The sequence below is a fragment of the Megascapheus bottae genome, chromosome 34, assembly GCF_031878675.1.
Source record: "Megascapheus bottae isolate mThoBot1 chromosome 34, mThoBot2.hap1, whole genome shotgun sequence".
Lineage (NCBI taxonomy): Eukaryota > Metazoa > Chordata > Mammalia > Rodentia > Geomyidae > Megascapheus > Megascapheus bottae.
The window spans coordinates 4,349,439-4,361,969 of record NC_143542.1 but is presented as its reverse complement, the minus strand read 5'-3'; the positions used below and the strand labels follow the sequence as shown (position 1 = coordinate 4,361,969).

The 12,531-nt window shown below is 55.9% G+C and overlaps 1 protein-coding gene across 1 annotated transcript; it reads left to right on the top strand.

Annotated features, from left to right (window-relative positions):
- Positions 1–313: 313 nt before the first annotated feature.
- Positions 314–11,339, top strand: Tfr2 (transferrin receptor 2). The gene is made up of 18 exons (XM_090324362.1): positions 314–755; positions 1,013–1,262; positions 1,370–1,556; positions 3,107–3,247; positions 3,321–3,432; positions 3,512–3,634; positions 4,678–4,794; positions 4,887–5,026; positions 5,600–5,763; positions 6,298–6,417; positions 7,603–7,685; positions 7,771–7,834; positions 7,935–8,002; positions 8,112–8,188; positions 8,270–8,354; positions 8,444–8,671; positions 8,844–8,984; positions 10,794–11,339. The coding sequence occupies exons 1-18, from the start codon at positions 723–725 to the stop codon at positions 11,034–11,036; spliced, it is 2,376 nt and encodes a 791-aa protein (XP_090180488.1). The 5' UTR covers positions 314–722; the 3' UTR covers positions 11,037–11,339.
- Positions 11,340–12,531: the final 1,192 nt, after the last annotated feature.

Genomic DNA, 12,531 nt, shown 5'->3' with positions numbered 1-12,531 from the left:
GATTCCCCCACTGCATGGTAGACCCCAACACCCCTGATCCTGGACACTCATGGGTACCTCTTTGGCCAGTTGTTTCACCTCATGGTCTTCCCTCAACACACCCAGAGGGCCTGATGCCAAAGAGGCAGACATCTGCCTGGCTAGACTGAGTTCCAGTCACCCCCACACCACTGCCCCCCTCTTAGGATGGTGGGCCGTGTCAGGGCAGGAAGAGCAACTGTGTTGGAAGAGTCTGGGCTTTGGGGAACCTGAAGGCAGATACAGAGTGGGGGACAGATATCTGCATCATAAACCTTCCACAATGAACTGGGGTGCTTAAAAAAGGGGATTCCAGGAAAGGTGGAAACAGGAAAGGGGAGGGAGATACCCAGAAGTCCCCTTCCCCCTCACATCAGCACCCTCCCCCATCCTTGCCAGGAACCACGAGGCCAAAGTCTACTCCAAGGTTTAAAAAAAAAAATAAATTGATTGTTTTGCAGAGAAGGGGCAAGAGTGGGGCTGGGGAGGGGATTGCCAGGAAGAGGGCGCAATCTCTAGTTCTCTGGCCTGGCTTCGAGGGACTGGCTAAGACCAGCACTGTGCACCCTGGTGTGTGTGAGGGGGTGAACAGAGAGGCCTGCCAGGGCTGATAAGAGGCCCTGTGGGGCTCCAACAAACGGTTTATCACCTTTATCACCGCGGGTGTGGGGCAGGTAACCACAGCGTTCACAGGGGGCTTGAGCATGGAGCGGCTCCGGCGTGTACTTCAGAGCGCGGTAAGACCGGTACGGTCGTGGGACACCCTAGACTTTTCCTCATATCCTCAGCCCCCCCACACCATACAGCTGCCCCTTCTGGCTGCTGTCCTGCCATGGCCTCTCCTTCACCTCCTTTCTTTTCAATTCACTCCCCAAACAGCCTCCCTCTCCCTCTCCTCTTCCTACCTGGCAGTTGTTCAGCACCCCCAAAGATCATGATTTCCAGATCCTTCTCCACCCCTGTTTCCAGTCTCATGTCTTCCTGCCCCCCCCAGCAGTGGTCCTCACAACCCTCTCAATCCATCTACAAATGCGTGGAAGGCCCCTCCCAGGGGCGCCTGGAGGAGGAGGAGGAAGACAGGGAGGAGGGCACCGAGCTTCCCATCCACTTCTGCCCTATGGAGCTGAGGGGCCCTGAACCTCTGGGCTCCACACCTGGGCTACCGGTCCTCATACCCTGGGCAGAAGCAGGAAGAAGGGCAGCCCCGTACCTGGTTCTGATGGCCCTGCTGATCTTCACTGGGGGTGAGGCCCGTCCCCTCCCACTCCTTCCCTAGTGATGGGCCCCGGCTGGGGACCTTTTGGGGGTTCAGAGGGAACGCCCCTAGAATCCTCATCTTGCCATCTGCCAGCCTTCCTCCTGGGCTACGTGGCCTTCCGAGGGTCCTGCCAGGCATGTGGTGACTCCGTGTTGGTGGTGAGTGAGGATGACAATTCTGAGTGGGGCCCGGATTCCCGCCAGGGGGTGCTGTACTGGAGCGACCTCCTCGCCATGTTCCTGAGGCTCCTGGGGAAGGGACGCCTGGAGGACACCATCAGGTAGGGGCAGCCTGGCTTTTCCTGGCCCTGCGGGGCCCTCTCTATGTCCACTCAGTCTGGTCTCCCTTCCTGCTCACCCAGGGTCCCCTCCCTGCTCTCTCCCCTCTTCCACCTACCTCAGTGGCCTCTCTGGTGCACACTTTTGAGAAGAATGATGGAGATGAGACTCCAGGGGCTGAGGTTCTAAGAGTGGCATATTTGAGATGTGGAAGGGCGAGCCAGGAAGGGCATGCCTAGAATCCCAGCTACTTCAGATAACGAGGCAGGAGGACTCACAGCCAGCCCAAGCAAAGTGAAGGTAGACATCATCTCAGAAGCAAGCAAATAAAAAAAAATTAAGGGGCTGGGAATGTGGCTTAGTGGTAGACTGCTTAACGTGCATGAAACCCTGAGTTCAATTCCTCAGTACCACATACACAGACACAGTTGGAAGTGGTTCTGTGACTCATGTGGCAAAGTGCTAGCCTTGAGTTAAAAGAAGCTCAAGGGGCTGGGAGTTTGGCCTAGTGGTTAAAGTGCTTGCCTAGTATGCACAAAGACCCGGGTTCGATTCCTTGGTACCACATATATACAAAAAAAAACCCGGAAGTGGTGCTGAGGCTCAAGTGGTAGAGCTCTAGCCTTGAGAAAGTCCAAGGACAGTGCTCAGGCCCTGAGCTCAACCCCAGGACTGGCAAAAAAAGAAGAAGAAGCTCAAGGACAGGGCCCAGGCTCTGAGTTCAAGCCCCAGGACTGGAGGGAAAAAAAAGGGACCAAGGATATAGTTCAAGTGGTAGAGTGCTTGTTAGCATGCACAAATACTGCGAACACACACACACCCCACAGCATTCAATGTGAGGCAGGAACACTCTGTGCTGAAACGACCCACAGCAACAGAAAGCTCTGAGAAAGGACCTTTAAGAGAAAGAGAAAGAAGCAAGCAAACACATTTGTGGGCACAGAACCCCATCTCCACTGTGGGTATGTGCCAGCCAGGCCTGGACCAAGCAGGCCTGCAGTGCAGCATAGATAGCCAGAGCACCTGAGTCATTCTACCACAGTCTCTGTGCTCTACTGGAAAGGAGCCGCCAAGAGAGATTCCGAGAAAAAATCAGGCCTCCTCCCGCCCTCATGGGAGTCAGGAAGATCTTACAGTGGGTGCTCCGGGATTTCTAAGTAGCTAGCCACATAGACTATAGATGGTGGGAAACAGCTTTTCTCTCCCTCTCTCTCTCATATGTGCGTGCACCAGGAATTGAAGTCAGTGTCTCCTGTTCTTGCTTGGCTTGCTTGCTTATTCACTGCTGGGTACTCTACCGCCTGAGCCATGCCTCCAGTCCAGCAGGTTGCTAATCAAGTGGAGACGGTGCCATTGGTATTTTTCAGCTGAGCTTAGCCTCAAAGGTTGACCCTCCAGGCCTCAGCCTCCTGAGTAGCCCCAGTTACAGGTGTGGTCCACCAGTGTCTACTTTGGTCCACCCTCCGTCCATCCTCACTTTTCGGTGTCTCTGGCCGTCCCAAGTCCCAGCCTGCACCCCTCTTGAGGTCCAATACCCCCTCTCCTCCACCAGGCAAACCAGTCTCCGGGACCGGGCTGCGGGCTCGGCGGGGATGGCCGCTCTGGCCCAGGACGTCCTCACCACGCTGTCTCAACACAGGCTGGACCACGTGTGGACGGACACGCATTACGTGGGCCTCCAGTTCCCAGACCTGTGAGTGGGGGAGTGCGTGGAGGGGTTGCACGGGGGCGGTGGAGAGGGATGTCCTCACCACTCCCGCCCCCAGGGAGCACCCCAACATTCTGCACTGGGTGGATGAGGCTGGGAAGAGGGGGGAGCCGCTGCCCCTGGAGGACCCCGAAGTCTACTGCCCCTACAGCGCCACAGGCAATGTCACGGTGAGCACCTCGAGTCCCCCCACTCCCAGAATGGGGAGCCCCCAGCCCTGCCTCACTATCCGCCACCCCGCGTCCCCAGGGGTCACTGGTCTATGCTCACTACGGACGGCCGGAGGACCTGCGCCAGCTGCGGGCCAGAGGCGTGGAGCCGGCCGGACACCTCCTGCTGGTTCGCGCAGGGGGCACAAGCTTTGCTCAGAAGGTGAGGGTCCCTGGATAGGACCAGGGTATCCCAGAGTCCAGATGGTGGAAACGGCTAGAAGGGCAGCCGAGGGAGAAATGAGAGATCAAATATCTAAGAAAATGTGGTCAAAGCCAGGATGATGAAAGACCTGTGATCCCAGCTACACAGAAGGCTGAGACCTGAGGATCACGGTTCAGAGCCAGCCTGGGCAGGAAAGTCCATGAGACTCTCACCTCTGATTAACCAGCATGGCCAGACAATTGGGAGCCAGGAACTCTAGGTTCACAGGTCTGTGATCTCAGCCACTCGGGAGGCTGAGATTGGCAGGACCACACCTGGAGGCCAGCATGGGCAGAAATGTCTGAGAGAGCCTGGCATGGGGGGCTCACACCTGTAATCCTAACTACTCAGGAGGCTGATATCTGAGGATCCAGGTTCAAAGCCAGCCTGAGTACAAAAGGACCTAAGACTCAGCTCCAATTAACCTCTAGAAAACGGGATGTGGGGCTTGGCTGAAGGGGTAGGGTGGTAGCCTTGAGCTGAAGAGCTCAGGGACAGTGCCCAGGCCCAGAGTTCAAGCCCCATGACTGATAAAAAAAAAAAAAGAAAGAAGAAAAGAAAGAAAGGAAGAAAGAAAGATAGAAAGGTCTGGGATACCATAATTGGAAAATAACCAGCAAAAAACATGGCTGGAGGTGTGGCTCAAATGATAGAGCTCCAGCTTACCTCAGCAAGCATAAGGCTCTGAGGTCAAAGTTCACTTTCGTTTCTTCGATGTTTATTTTAAATTTTATGTCCATATTGGGTTTTGAATTCAGAGTTGGGCACTGTCCCTCAGCTTTTTCCCCTTTAAGACTGGTGCTCTACCATTTGAGCCATAGTTCCATTTCTGCAATTTTGCTGGTTCATTGGAAATAAAAATCTCCCAGACTTTGCTGCTGGAGCTGGCTTCAAAACCTGATCCTTAGATCTTCGCTTCCTGAATAGCTAGATTTATAGGATCACAAGCATGAGCTACCAGGGCCCAGCTTCTTTTTTCCCTGTTTCCTGCCCTCCCCCAGGTGGCCAGTGCCCAAGACTCAGGGGCCCGAGGAGTGCTCATATACCCTGACCCAGCAGACTTCTCCCGGGACCCACACAAGCCAAGCCTGTCCACACACCGGGCTGTCTACGGACACGTGAGCAGAACCTTCCTGGAGTCCAGGCCACACATCCTTGGAATAAAGCTGGCCCAACTCCATTTCAAGATAGGCACCCCTTTCCCTAACAGGTGCACCTGGGTACTGGGGATCCCTACACACCTGGGTTTCCTTCCTTCAATCAAACTCAGTTCCCTCCAGTTGCATCTTCGGGCCTCCCCAGCATACCTGCCCAGCCCATAAGTGCAGACATCGCTGGCCTCCTGCTCGGGTAAGGTGTGGTGGCGAGGACCAGAAGAGGAGGCAGAGGGAGGGACCTGAAGCTAGCCATAGGGCACCTTTGGGTGAGCCAGAAATTTAAAAAAAAGAAAGAGAAAAAGACATCTAGACGCCAGTGGCGCACACTTATAATCCTAGCAACTCAGAAGGCTGAGATGTGAGGATCACTATTTGAAGCCAGCCCAGGGTTAACTGGAAAGTCGGTGAGATTCTTAGCTTCCCGTTTCCAGAACCGGAAGTGGTGCTGTGGCTGATAATGGTAGCCTTGGGTGAAAAAGCTCAGCTGCCCTGAGTTCAAGCCCTGTGACCCACAAAAAATTAAATGAAAATTAAAAAGACCTCTTGTGGGGCTCACCAGGCAGCGTCTCTCCTGCTGAACATCCTCGGAGCAATGCACAGACTCAGGGCACTGCCCAAGGCAGACTTGCTGGTCCGCCTTCCAGGAAGGCATGATCCAGAGATCTTGAGCCAGAGGGTGGTAGGAACAGAAGAGTGAGAAGCATTGGACTCATCCGTTGTCTGGGGCTCTGCTACTACTAACCTTGTCTTCTCCACCCTTTTCCAGGAAGCTCAAAGGCCCTGAGGCCCCCCAGGAATGGCAAGGAGACCTCGCAAGCTTCCCTTATCGTCTGGGTCCCGGGCCAGGCGTGTATCTAGAAGTCAACAACCACAGAGCCTCGACTCCCATTAGAAACATCTTTGGCTGCATTGAGGGGGTGGCAGAGCCAGGTGTGCACTAAGAAGCCTGGCATGGCAGGGCTGGCACCAAAGACCCTGGAGAGAGGGCAGGAGTGGTGCTTCTAGGAGGGAGGCTGGCAAAGGCCATCTGAGCTGGGGAGCCTGCAGGTTCCAGACTGTCCAGGAATAGCAGGGGCACGGGTGGGACACAGGAACATCTTCATGTCACCCCAACAAAGCAGGGAACACACGCAGGAAGACTGCACTCCAGGCTGGCCCAAGGACGAAAGCGAGATCCTATCATGCCAAAGAGGGCCAAAGGGCTTGCAGCGAGGTTCAAGTGGTAGAGCACCTGCTTAGCAAACACAAGGCCCTGAGTTCAATCCCTAGCAGTGGAGTGTCAATGTCCTGGCACCTCGTGAAGAGGCTGGTCACACAGAGACTTTGGGACTGCTGATCTGAGGGAGAGGGGAGGCTCTCATGGAGGACAGCATGGGTCCTGGAGAGCATCCACCCTCCTGGGGTACAGAAGGGAACTCTGGGGGCTGCGGTGTAAGACGTGGGTTGGTCGCCTTCCCTGTCCAGATCACTATGTTGTCATCGGGGCCCAGAGGGACGCATGGGGTCCAGGAGCAGCCAAGTCTGCGGTGGGGACGGCCATACTGCTGGAGTTGGCAAGGACATTTTCCTCCATGGTGAGCAAAGGTAAGATCAGGGCTAAGTTTTGCAACTGGGCCTGGAAGAGCCAGGGCTGGGGCTGGAGCCAGGGCTGAGGCAGAGAGGCAGCGGGGAGCATAGATTTGGAAAGAGGCCACTAGGACCAGGGCTCTGCACCCAGTTCTCCTGCTCAAGTCATTTCATCGGTGAGAGTCTGTTCTCATCTGATAATGACAATGATGGATGGGTGTGGTAGTATAAGACTGTAATCGCAGCTACTAGAACTGTGGAGGAAGGAGGATCATAATCTGAGCCCAGTCAGGGCAAAACCCAGAGATCTAATTTGAAAAGTAATCTAAAAGTAAGAGGAAGGGGGGGGGGGAAGGAAAGGAGGACAAAAACATAAGAAGGGGTATCAAGGTTTGAGAAGTAATGTGCCGTGCCCACTACCTGACCAATGTAACTGTAATCCCTCTATGCATTACCTCCACAATAGAATACAATAATAATAATAAAAAGCAAGAGGACTAGGGGTGTAGCTCAAGTGGTTGAATGTATGAATGACACTCTAAGTTCAATCTCCAGTACCACCAAAGTAAGAAGAAAGGAAGAAAGAAATGAATAAAGAAGGAAGGAAGGAAGGAAGGAAGGAAGGAAGGAAGGAAGTCAGTTGACAGTGGCTCATACCTGTAATCCCATCTACTCAGGAGGCTAAGTTCCTAGAATCACAGTTCAAGGCCAGCCACTGGAATTGGTGCTGTGGCTTAAAGTGGTACATCACTAGCTTTGAATAAAAGAGCTCAGGGACAGTGTCCAGGTCCTGAGTTCAAATTCCACCACTGGGCAGTGGGGGGGGGGGGGGGGGAAACCGGCCATGTCAGGAAAGCCCATGAGCTGCTTCTCTCCAATTAACCACCCCCCAAAAGGCAGAAGTAGGGTCAGAAGTGGTTCAAATGGCAGAACAGCAGACCTTGAACATCTAGGCTCTGAGTTCAAGGACCAGTACAATGGAAAAATGGCAAGTAGCCATAGGTCTGAGTGACAATGAAGCAAGATTCTAGAGAGGGATCACTCGGTTATGAACGAGCCAGCACATGCCCATGGTGAGATGAGCCAGGCTGATGTTTTGCTGAGAAGCAATGATCCCCTGGGGACCCAGGACAGAAGACAATAGACAGAGGGTGTCTTTGGTGGCCCCTAGCTGAGCCATCCTCTTCCTCTTTCTGCCCCCAGGTTTCCAGCCTCGCAGGAGTCTTCTCTTTATCAGCTGGGATGGAGGTGACTTCGGCAGCGTGGGCTCCACCGAGTGGCTGGAGGTGATCTGGGGTCTGGGCAGGTAGTCATACAGTGGGGAGAGTCGGGGGGTTCCATCTCCACACACTTCCTTCCCCCCAATCACAGGGCTACCTCAGCATACTGCACCTCAAAGCCGTAGCCTACGTGAGCCTGGACAACGCAGTGCTGGGTGAGCTGGGACAGAGGCCCCTGAGCCTAACCTTACCCCTGGGGGTCCAGGGATGAAGGATGAGGCTGTCATCCCTCCTCTTCCCCCCGCTTCTCTTCAGGAGATGACAAGTTTCAGGCCAAGACCAGTCCGCTTCTCATCAACCTCATAGAGAACATCCTGAAGCAGGCAAGATCCAGTCCAAGACAGGGAGGGCAAGGCGATGGGGGCGGAGCCTGGAAGACGCCCCGCCCCTGGGCGATGGGCGGAGCCTGACAGTTGCCCCGCCCCATCCCAGGTGGAGTCTCCCAACCACAGCGGGCAGACCCTGTTCGAGCAGGTGATGCCGGTCAACTCCAGCTGGGATGCTGAGGTGTAAGTGGAGTCTCGGAGGGGGGCCGCGGAGGGGGTCGCGGGAGTCTGAGCCGACCCAGGCCTTCGCGGTACCGCCCTCAGGATCCAGCCTCTGTCCATGGACAGCAGCGCCTACTCCTTCACGGCCTTCGCGGGGGTCCCAGCCGTGGAGTTCTCCTTCCTGGAGGTGAGCCTTCTCGGCCCTGCCCCCGGGGGCCCGGCCCCAGGCCTGCCTGCGCCACGCCCCTGCCCCCAGCCCCCTCCGTGTCCCGGCAGGACGACCAGGCCTACCCCTTCCTGCACACCAAGGAGGACACCTACGAGAACCTCCACCAGATGCTCCGCGGCCGCCTGCCGGCTGTGGCCCAGGCGGTGGCCCAGCTCGTGGGGCTGCTCCTCATCCGCCTGAGCCACGACCACCTGCTGCCCCTCGACTTCGGCCGCTACGGGGACGTGGTGCTCCGGCACATGGGCACCCTCAACGAGTTCTCCGGGGACCTCAAGGTCCAAGATGCCCACCGCGGCCTCAGCCCAGGGGTCCTCCTCCTCCTCCTCCCCCACCCTCGCCATCCCTGAGAGCCCAGCCCGCCTGGGGGGCGGGGGACACTACCCTCCCACACGGCCCCCGCCCACCCCGGGCCGGGTCCCGCCGTCCCAGCCTCCGCTCCGCCCCCAGGCCCGCGGGCTGACCCTGCAGTGGGTGTACTCGGCGCGCGGGGACTACATGCGTGCGGCCGAGAAGCTGCGGAAGGAGATCTACAGCTCGGAGGAGAGCGACGAGAGGCTGACGCGCATGTACAACGTGCGCATCATGCGGGTGAGGCCCCGCCCCGGGCACGCCCACTTCCGGGCACGCCCACTTCCGGCCGCGCGGGGTGGGGGGCGGGAGGGCTCCTCCTTCCTCGGTGCTGGTGCAATCCGTGCAAGGCTGTGTGTGTGTGTGTGTGTGTCCTCCGCTGTCACTCACACATCTGCACAGCCAAGCCAGGCTGACGGCCACGCTGAGTGATGAGATGCACAAGGAGAGGCACAGTAGCCTGGCTGGTGCAGCTGCCATGTAGCTCCCCAGCCCTCTGGAGGGACAGAGTGTGTCCACCGTACCGGGAACACAGGTGAACCTCTCGGCCCCCTACGTGTCCCAGCAATACAACCAGGTATAGCCTCATCTCCGGAGAACCTGCACAAGAAGTTTCCAAGTGTCTTGGAGAAGGAGAAATGCAAAAGAATAAAGAAATAGGCCAGGAGCTGATTGCTCGGGCCTGTAATCCTAGCAACTCAGGAGGCCGAGATCTGAAGATCATGGCTCGAAATCAGTCAAATCAGAGGCTTTTATCTCCAACTAACAACAAAAAGTTGGAGCTGCAAGCCGGGCACGGTGGCTCACACCTGTAATCCTAGCTACTCAGGAGGCTGAGATCTGAGGATCGTGGTTCAAAGCCAGCCAGGGCACTAAAGAACGTGAGACTCTTATCTGCAATTAACCATTAGAAAACGGGAAGTGGAGCTGTGGCTCCAGAGGTAGGGTGGCAGCCTTGAGCTGAAGAACTCAGGGATAGTGCTCAGGCCTTGAGTTCAGGCCCCATGATGGACAGAGCTGCAAGCATGGTTCACATGGTAGAGCACCAGCCTTAAGCAAAAAAAAAAAAAAAAAAAAGGTAAAGGACAGCACCCAGGTCCTAGCATACAAATAATGTAAAGTATATGGTAATCTCCTATAAGGGTGAACAGGCCTAGAATCCCAATATTCAGGGGGTTGAGAATAGCCTAGGCTATATAGTGAGATTATCTTAAATAATAATAAAGGCATAGAGAGCTTCCTTCCTTCTGTTAACAAAGTAATTGGAATCCAGAAAGGCTGCCTGGAGGAAGTATAGGGTGAGAATTAAGAATTTATACCAGGGGTCTCTTCTGATTAGTTTTGAGTACTTGGCAGTCCAGGATCCACCATTCTTCCATTTTTCCTTATCCTAGACTCAATCCCTTGTAAGCCCCATTGGTTTCAGAAAATGAGTCTCACACTAGGTGCTATCCTTTAAGCCAGACCCTCAAATCTCTGGCTCCTTGAACTTTGTTCTTCGTGCGTGTGTGTTTTGTTGCCCATATCACTTGGCATTTTTCGCTTAAGGCTGGCGCTCTACCACCTGAACCACAGCTCCACTTCTGGCTTATTGCGGGTTAAATGTCTCACTGACTTTTCTGCTGAGGCTGGCTTCCAACAGCCTCCTAATATCCAGGATGACAGGCAAGAGCCACCGGCGCCCGCCCTCCTTGACTTCTGACCCCACGCTGGGCGCATTAGTAGACGTGTGATGTGAAGAAGAAGCGGGGCAGGACCGCAGATTGTTTTTGAGGCTCTAGTGTTGAAGTAAAAGGGTCGGGAAGAGCTGGGGATATCCAGAAGCCCGCCGCCAGGAAGGAGAACCCAGCATAGCTGGAGGAGGAATCCTGCCCGGCTACTGGTGACGTGGCAGGGTGGTGGCTTCTGATTGGACAGCCAGAGGGGGCGGGCCGGAAGCCGCTGCTAGAATGCAGAGCCCAGTAGGTCTGCAGGTGTGGGTCGAGGGGTGCTGGCGCCTCGGACGCGGGGCCGCCCCGCGACCCGCCCTGACCCCCTTCCTCGGTGCAGGTGGAGTTCTACTTCCTGTCCCAGTACGTGTCGCCGGCCGACTTCCCGTTCCGCCACATCTTCCTGGGCCGTGGCGATCACACGCTGGACGCCCTGCTGGACCACCTGCGGCTGCTGCGCCCCGACGGCGCCGGCTTCCAGGAGAGCCGCTTCCGACGGCAGCTGGCGCTGCTCACCTGGACGCTGCAGGGGGCGGCCAACGCGCTGGGCGGCGACGTCTGGAACATAGACAACAACTTCTGAGGTGCAGCCCGCCCGGGGAGTCCGGGCGCCCGGGCTGCGCCGCGCGCGTGCGCCCCCCGCTCCGGGGCGAGGCTTTCGCCGTGGGGTCTCACCACGGAGCCCCCCCCTTCCCCGGGCCCCCGCGGCTCTCCCGTCCAGGGGATGGTCGTGCTGGGAGCCCCGCCCCGGGCCGAGGTCTCGGGGAGCGCTCAGAGTCTTGCTAGGCCCCAGGACGTGGCTGACTCCACAGAGCCTTAGCCCACCCTGGGCGGGGAGAGGTGGAGCTAATAAACCACCTGGTGATCGACAGCTGTGGTTCCTGAACCCCGTGGCTTCCTCTTCCCTCTCCTTCCCCCCCCTCACAACCCTCCCTTCAGTCCTAAGGAAGAGGTGGGCAGAGGGACTAGAGAGGACACAGAAGGGATACTGGGTCCTGGCAGATCATGAGGCCTGGGCTTCCAAGTTGGCCGCAGAATTGGCTTTGGGACCTGGGATCATGGTCCTGTTTGCACAGGCTGATACAGACTGAAAAAGCAGAAACAGCCAGGCAGGGCGGCTTCACCCCCCTGGAAGCCCCACACTTAGGAGGCAGAGGAAGGAGGATCTGGAGTGTGAAGCCAGCCTGTATTTCATGAGACCCTAATCTCAAAAATAAGCTGAGGCCAGGAGGGAAGCCTAGTGTGCACCAAGCCTTGGGTTCGATTCCTTGGTTCCACATACTCAGAAAAGCCGGAAGTGGTGCTATGGCTCAAGTGGTAGAGCGTTAGCCTTAAGCAAAAAAGTGTCCCAAGACAGTGCCCAGGCCCTGAGTTCAAGCCCCTGGACTGGTAATAATAATAATAATAATAGGCTGATCAGGGTGTCTAGGTTCATACCTGTCATCCTAGCTACTCAGGAGGCTGAGATCTGAGGATTGCAGTTCAAAGCCACCCTGGGCAGGAAAAGTCTACAAAACGCTCATCTCCAATAAACTACCAAAAGAAAAAAAGACACGGAGCTGTGGCTCAAGTGGTAGAGCACCAACAAGCCTTGAGCAAAAGAAGCTACAAGACAGAGCTCAGGCCCTGAGTTCAAGCCCCAGTACCATCACTAAAAAACAAAAGCTGGGGCTGGGCACCAGTGACTCATGTCTGTAATCCTAGTTCCTCAGGCTGAGTTCTGGTTTGAGCTACAGCAGGAATGTCCTTGAGACTCTTACTTTCAGTTAGCTACCAGATAGCCAGAAGTGGAGCTGTGACTTAAGTGGTCTTTCACCTGCCTTGAGCAAACAAAAGCTCAGGGACAGCTCCAGAGCCCTAAGTTCCAGCTGTAGGACCTGAACAACAAACAAGAAAAAGTCCTGTTTCCTAGAGCATGATGGAACTTGGGGTGAGGGGCGGACCCTATCAAGCATCTGAGTTTCTTCTTGTCAAGTTGATCTGGAAACCACATGTACCCAGACGTCACCCTCCCTATTTTTATTATTTAGTTATTTACTTTTGTCTGGTGCCCATACTGGGGCTTGAATTCAGGGCCT

Bases quoted from the DNA above. Each gene is read 5' to 3' on its own strand.
- Tfr2 (XM_090324362.1), top strand. From the start codon at position 723: ATGGAGCGGCTCCGGCGTGTACTTCAGAGCGCG. The intron at 6,418-7,602 runs GTAAGATCAGGG...TTCTGCCCCCAG, and splicing joins TTCCTCCATGGTGAGCAAAG to GTTTCCAGCCTCGCAGGAGT. The intron at 7,835-7,934 runs GTGAGCTGGGAC...GCTTCTCTTCAG, and splicing joins CCTGGACAACGCAGTGCTGG to GAGATGACAAGTTTCAGGCC.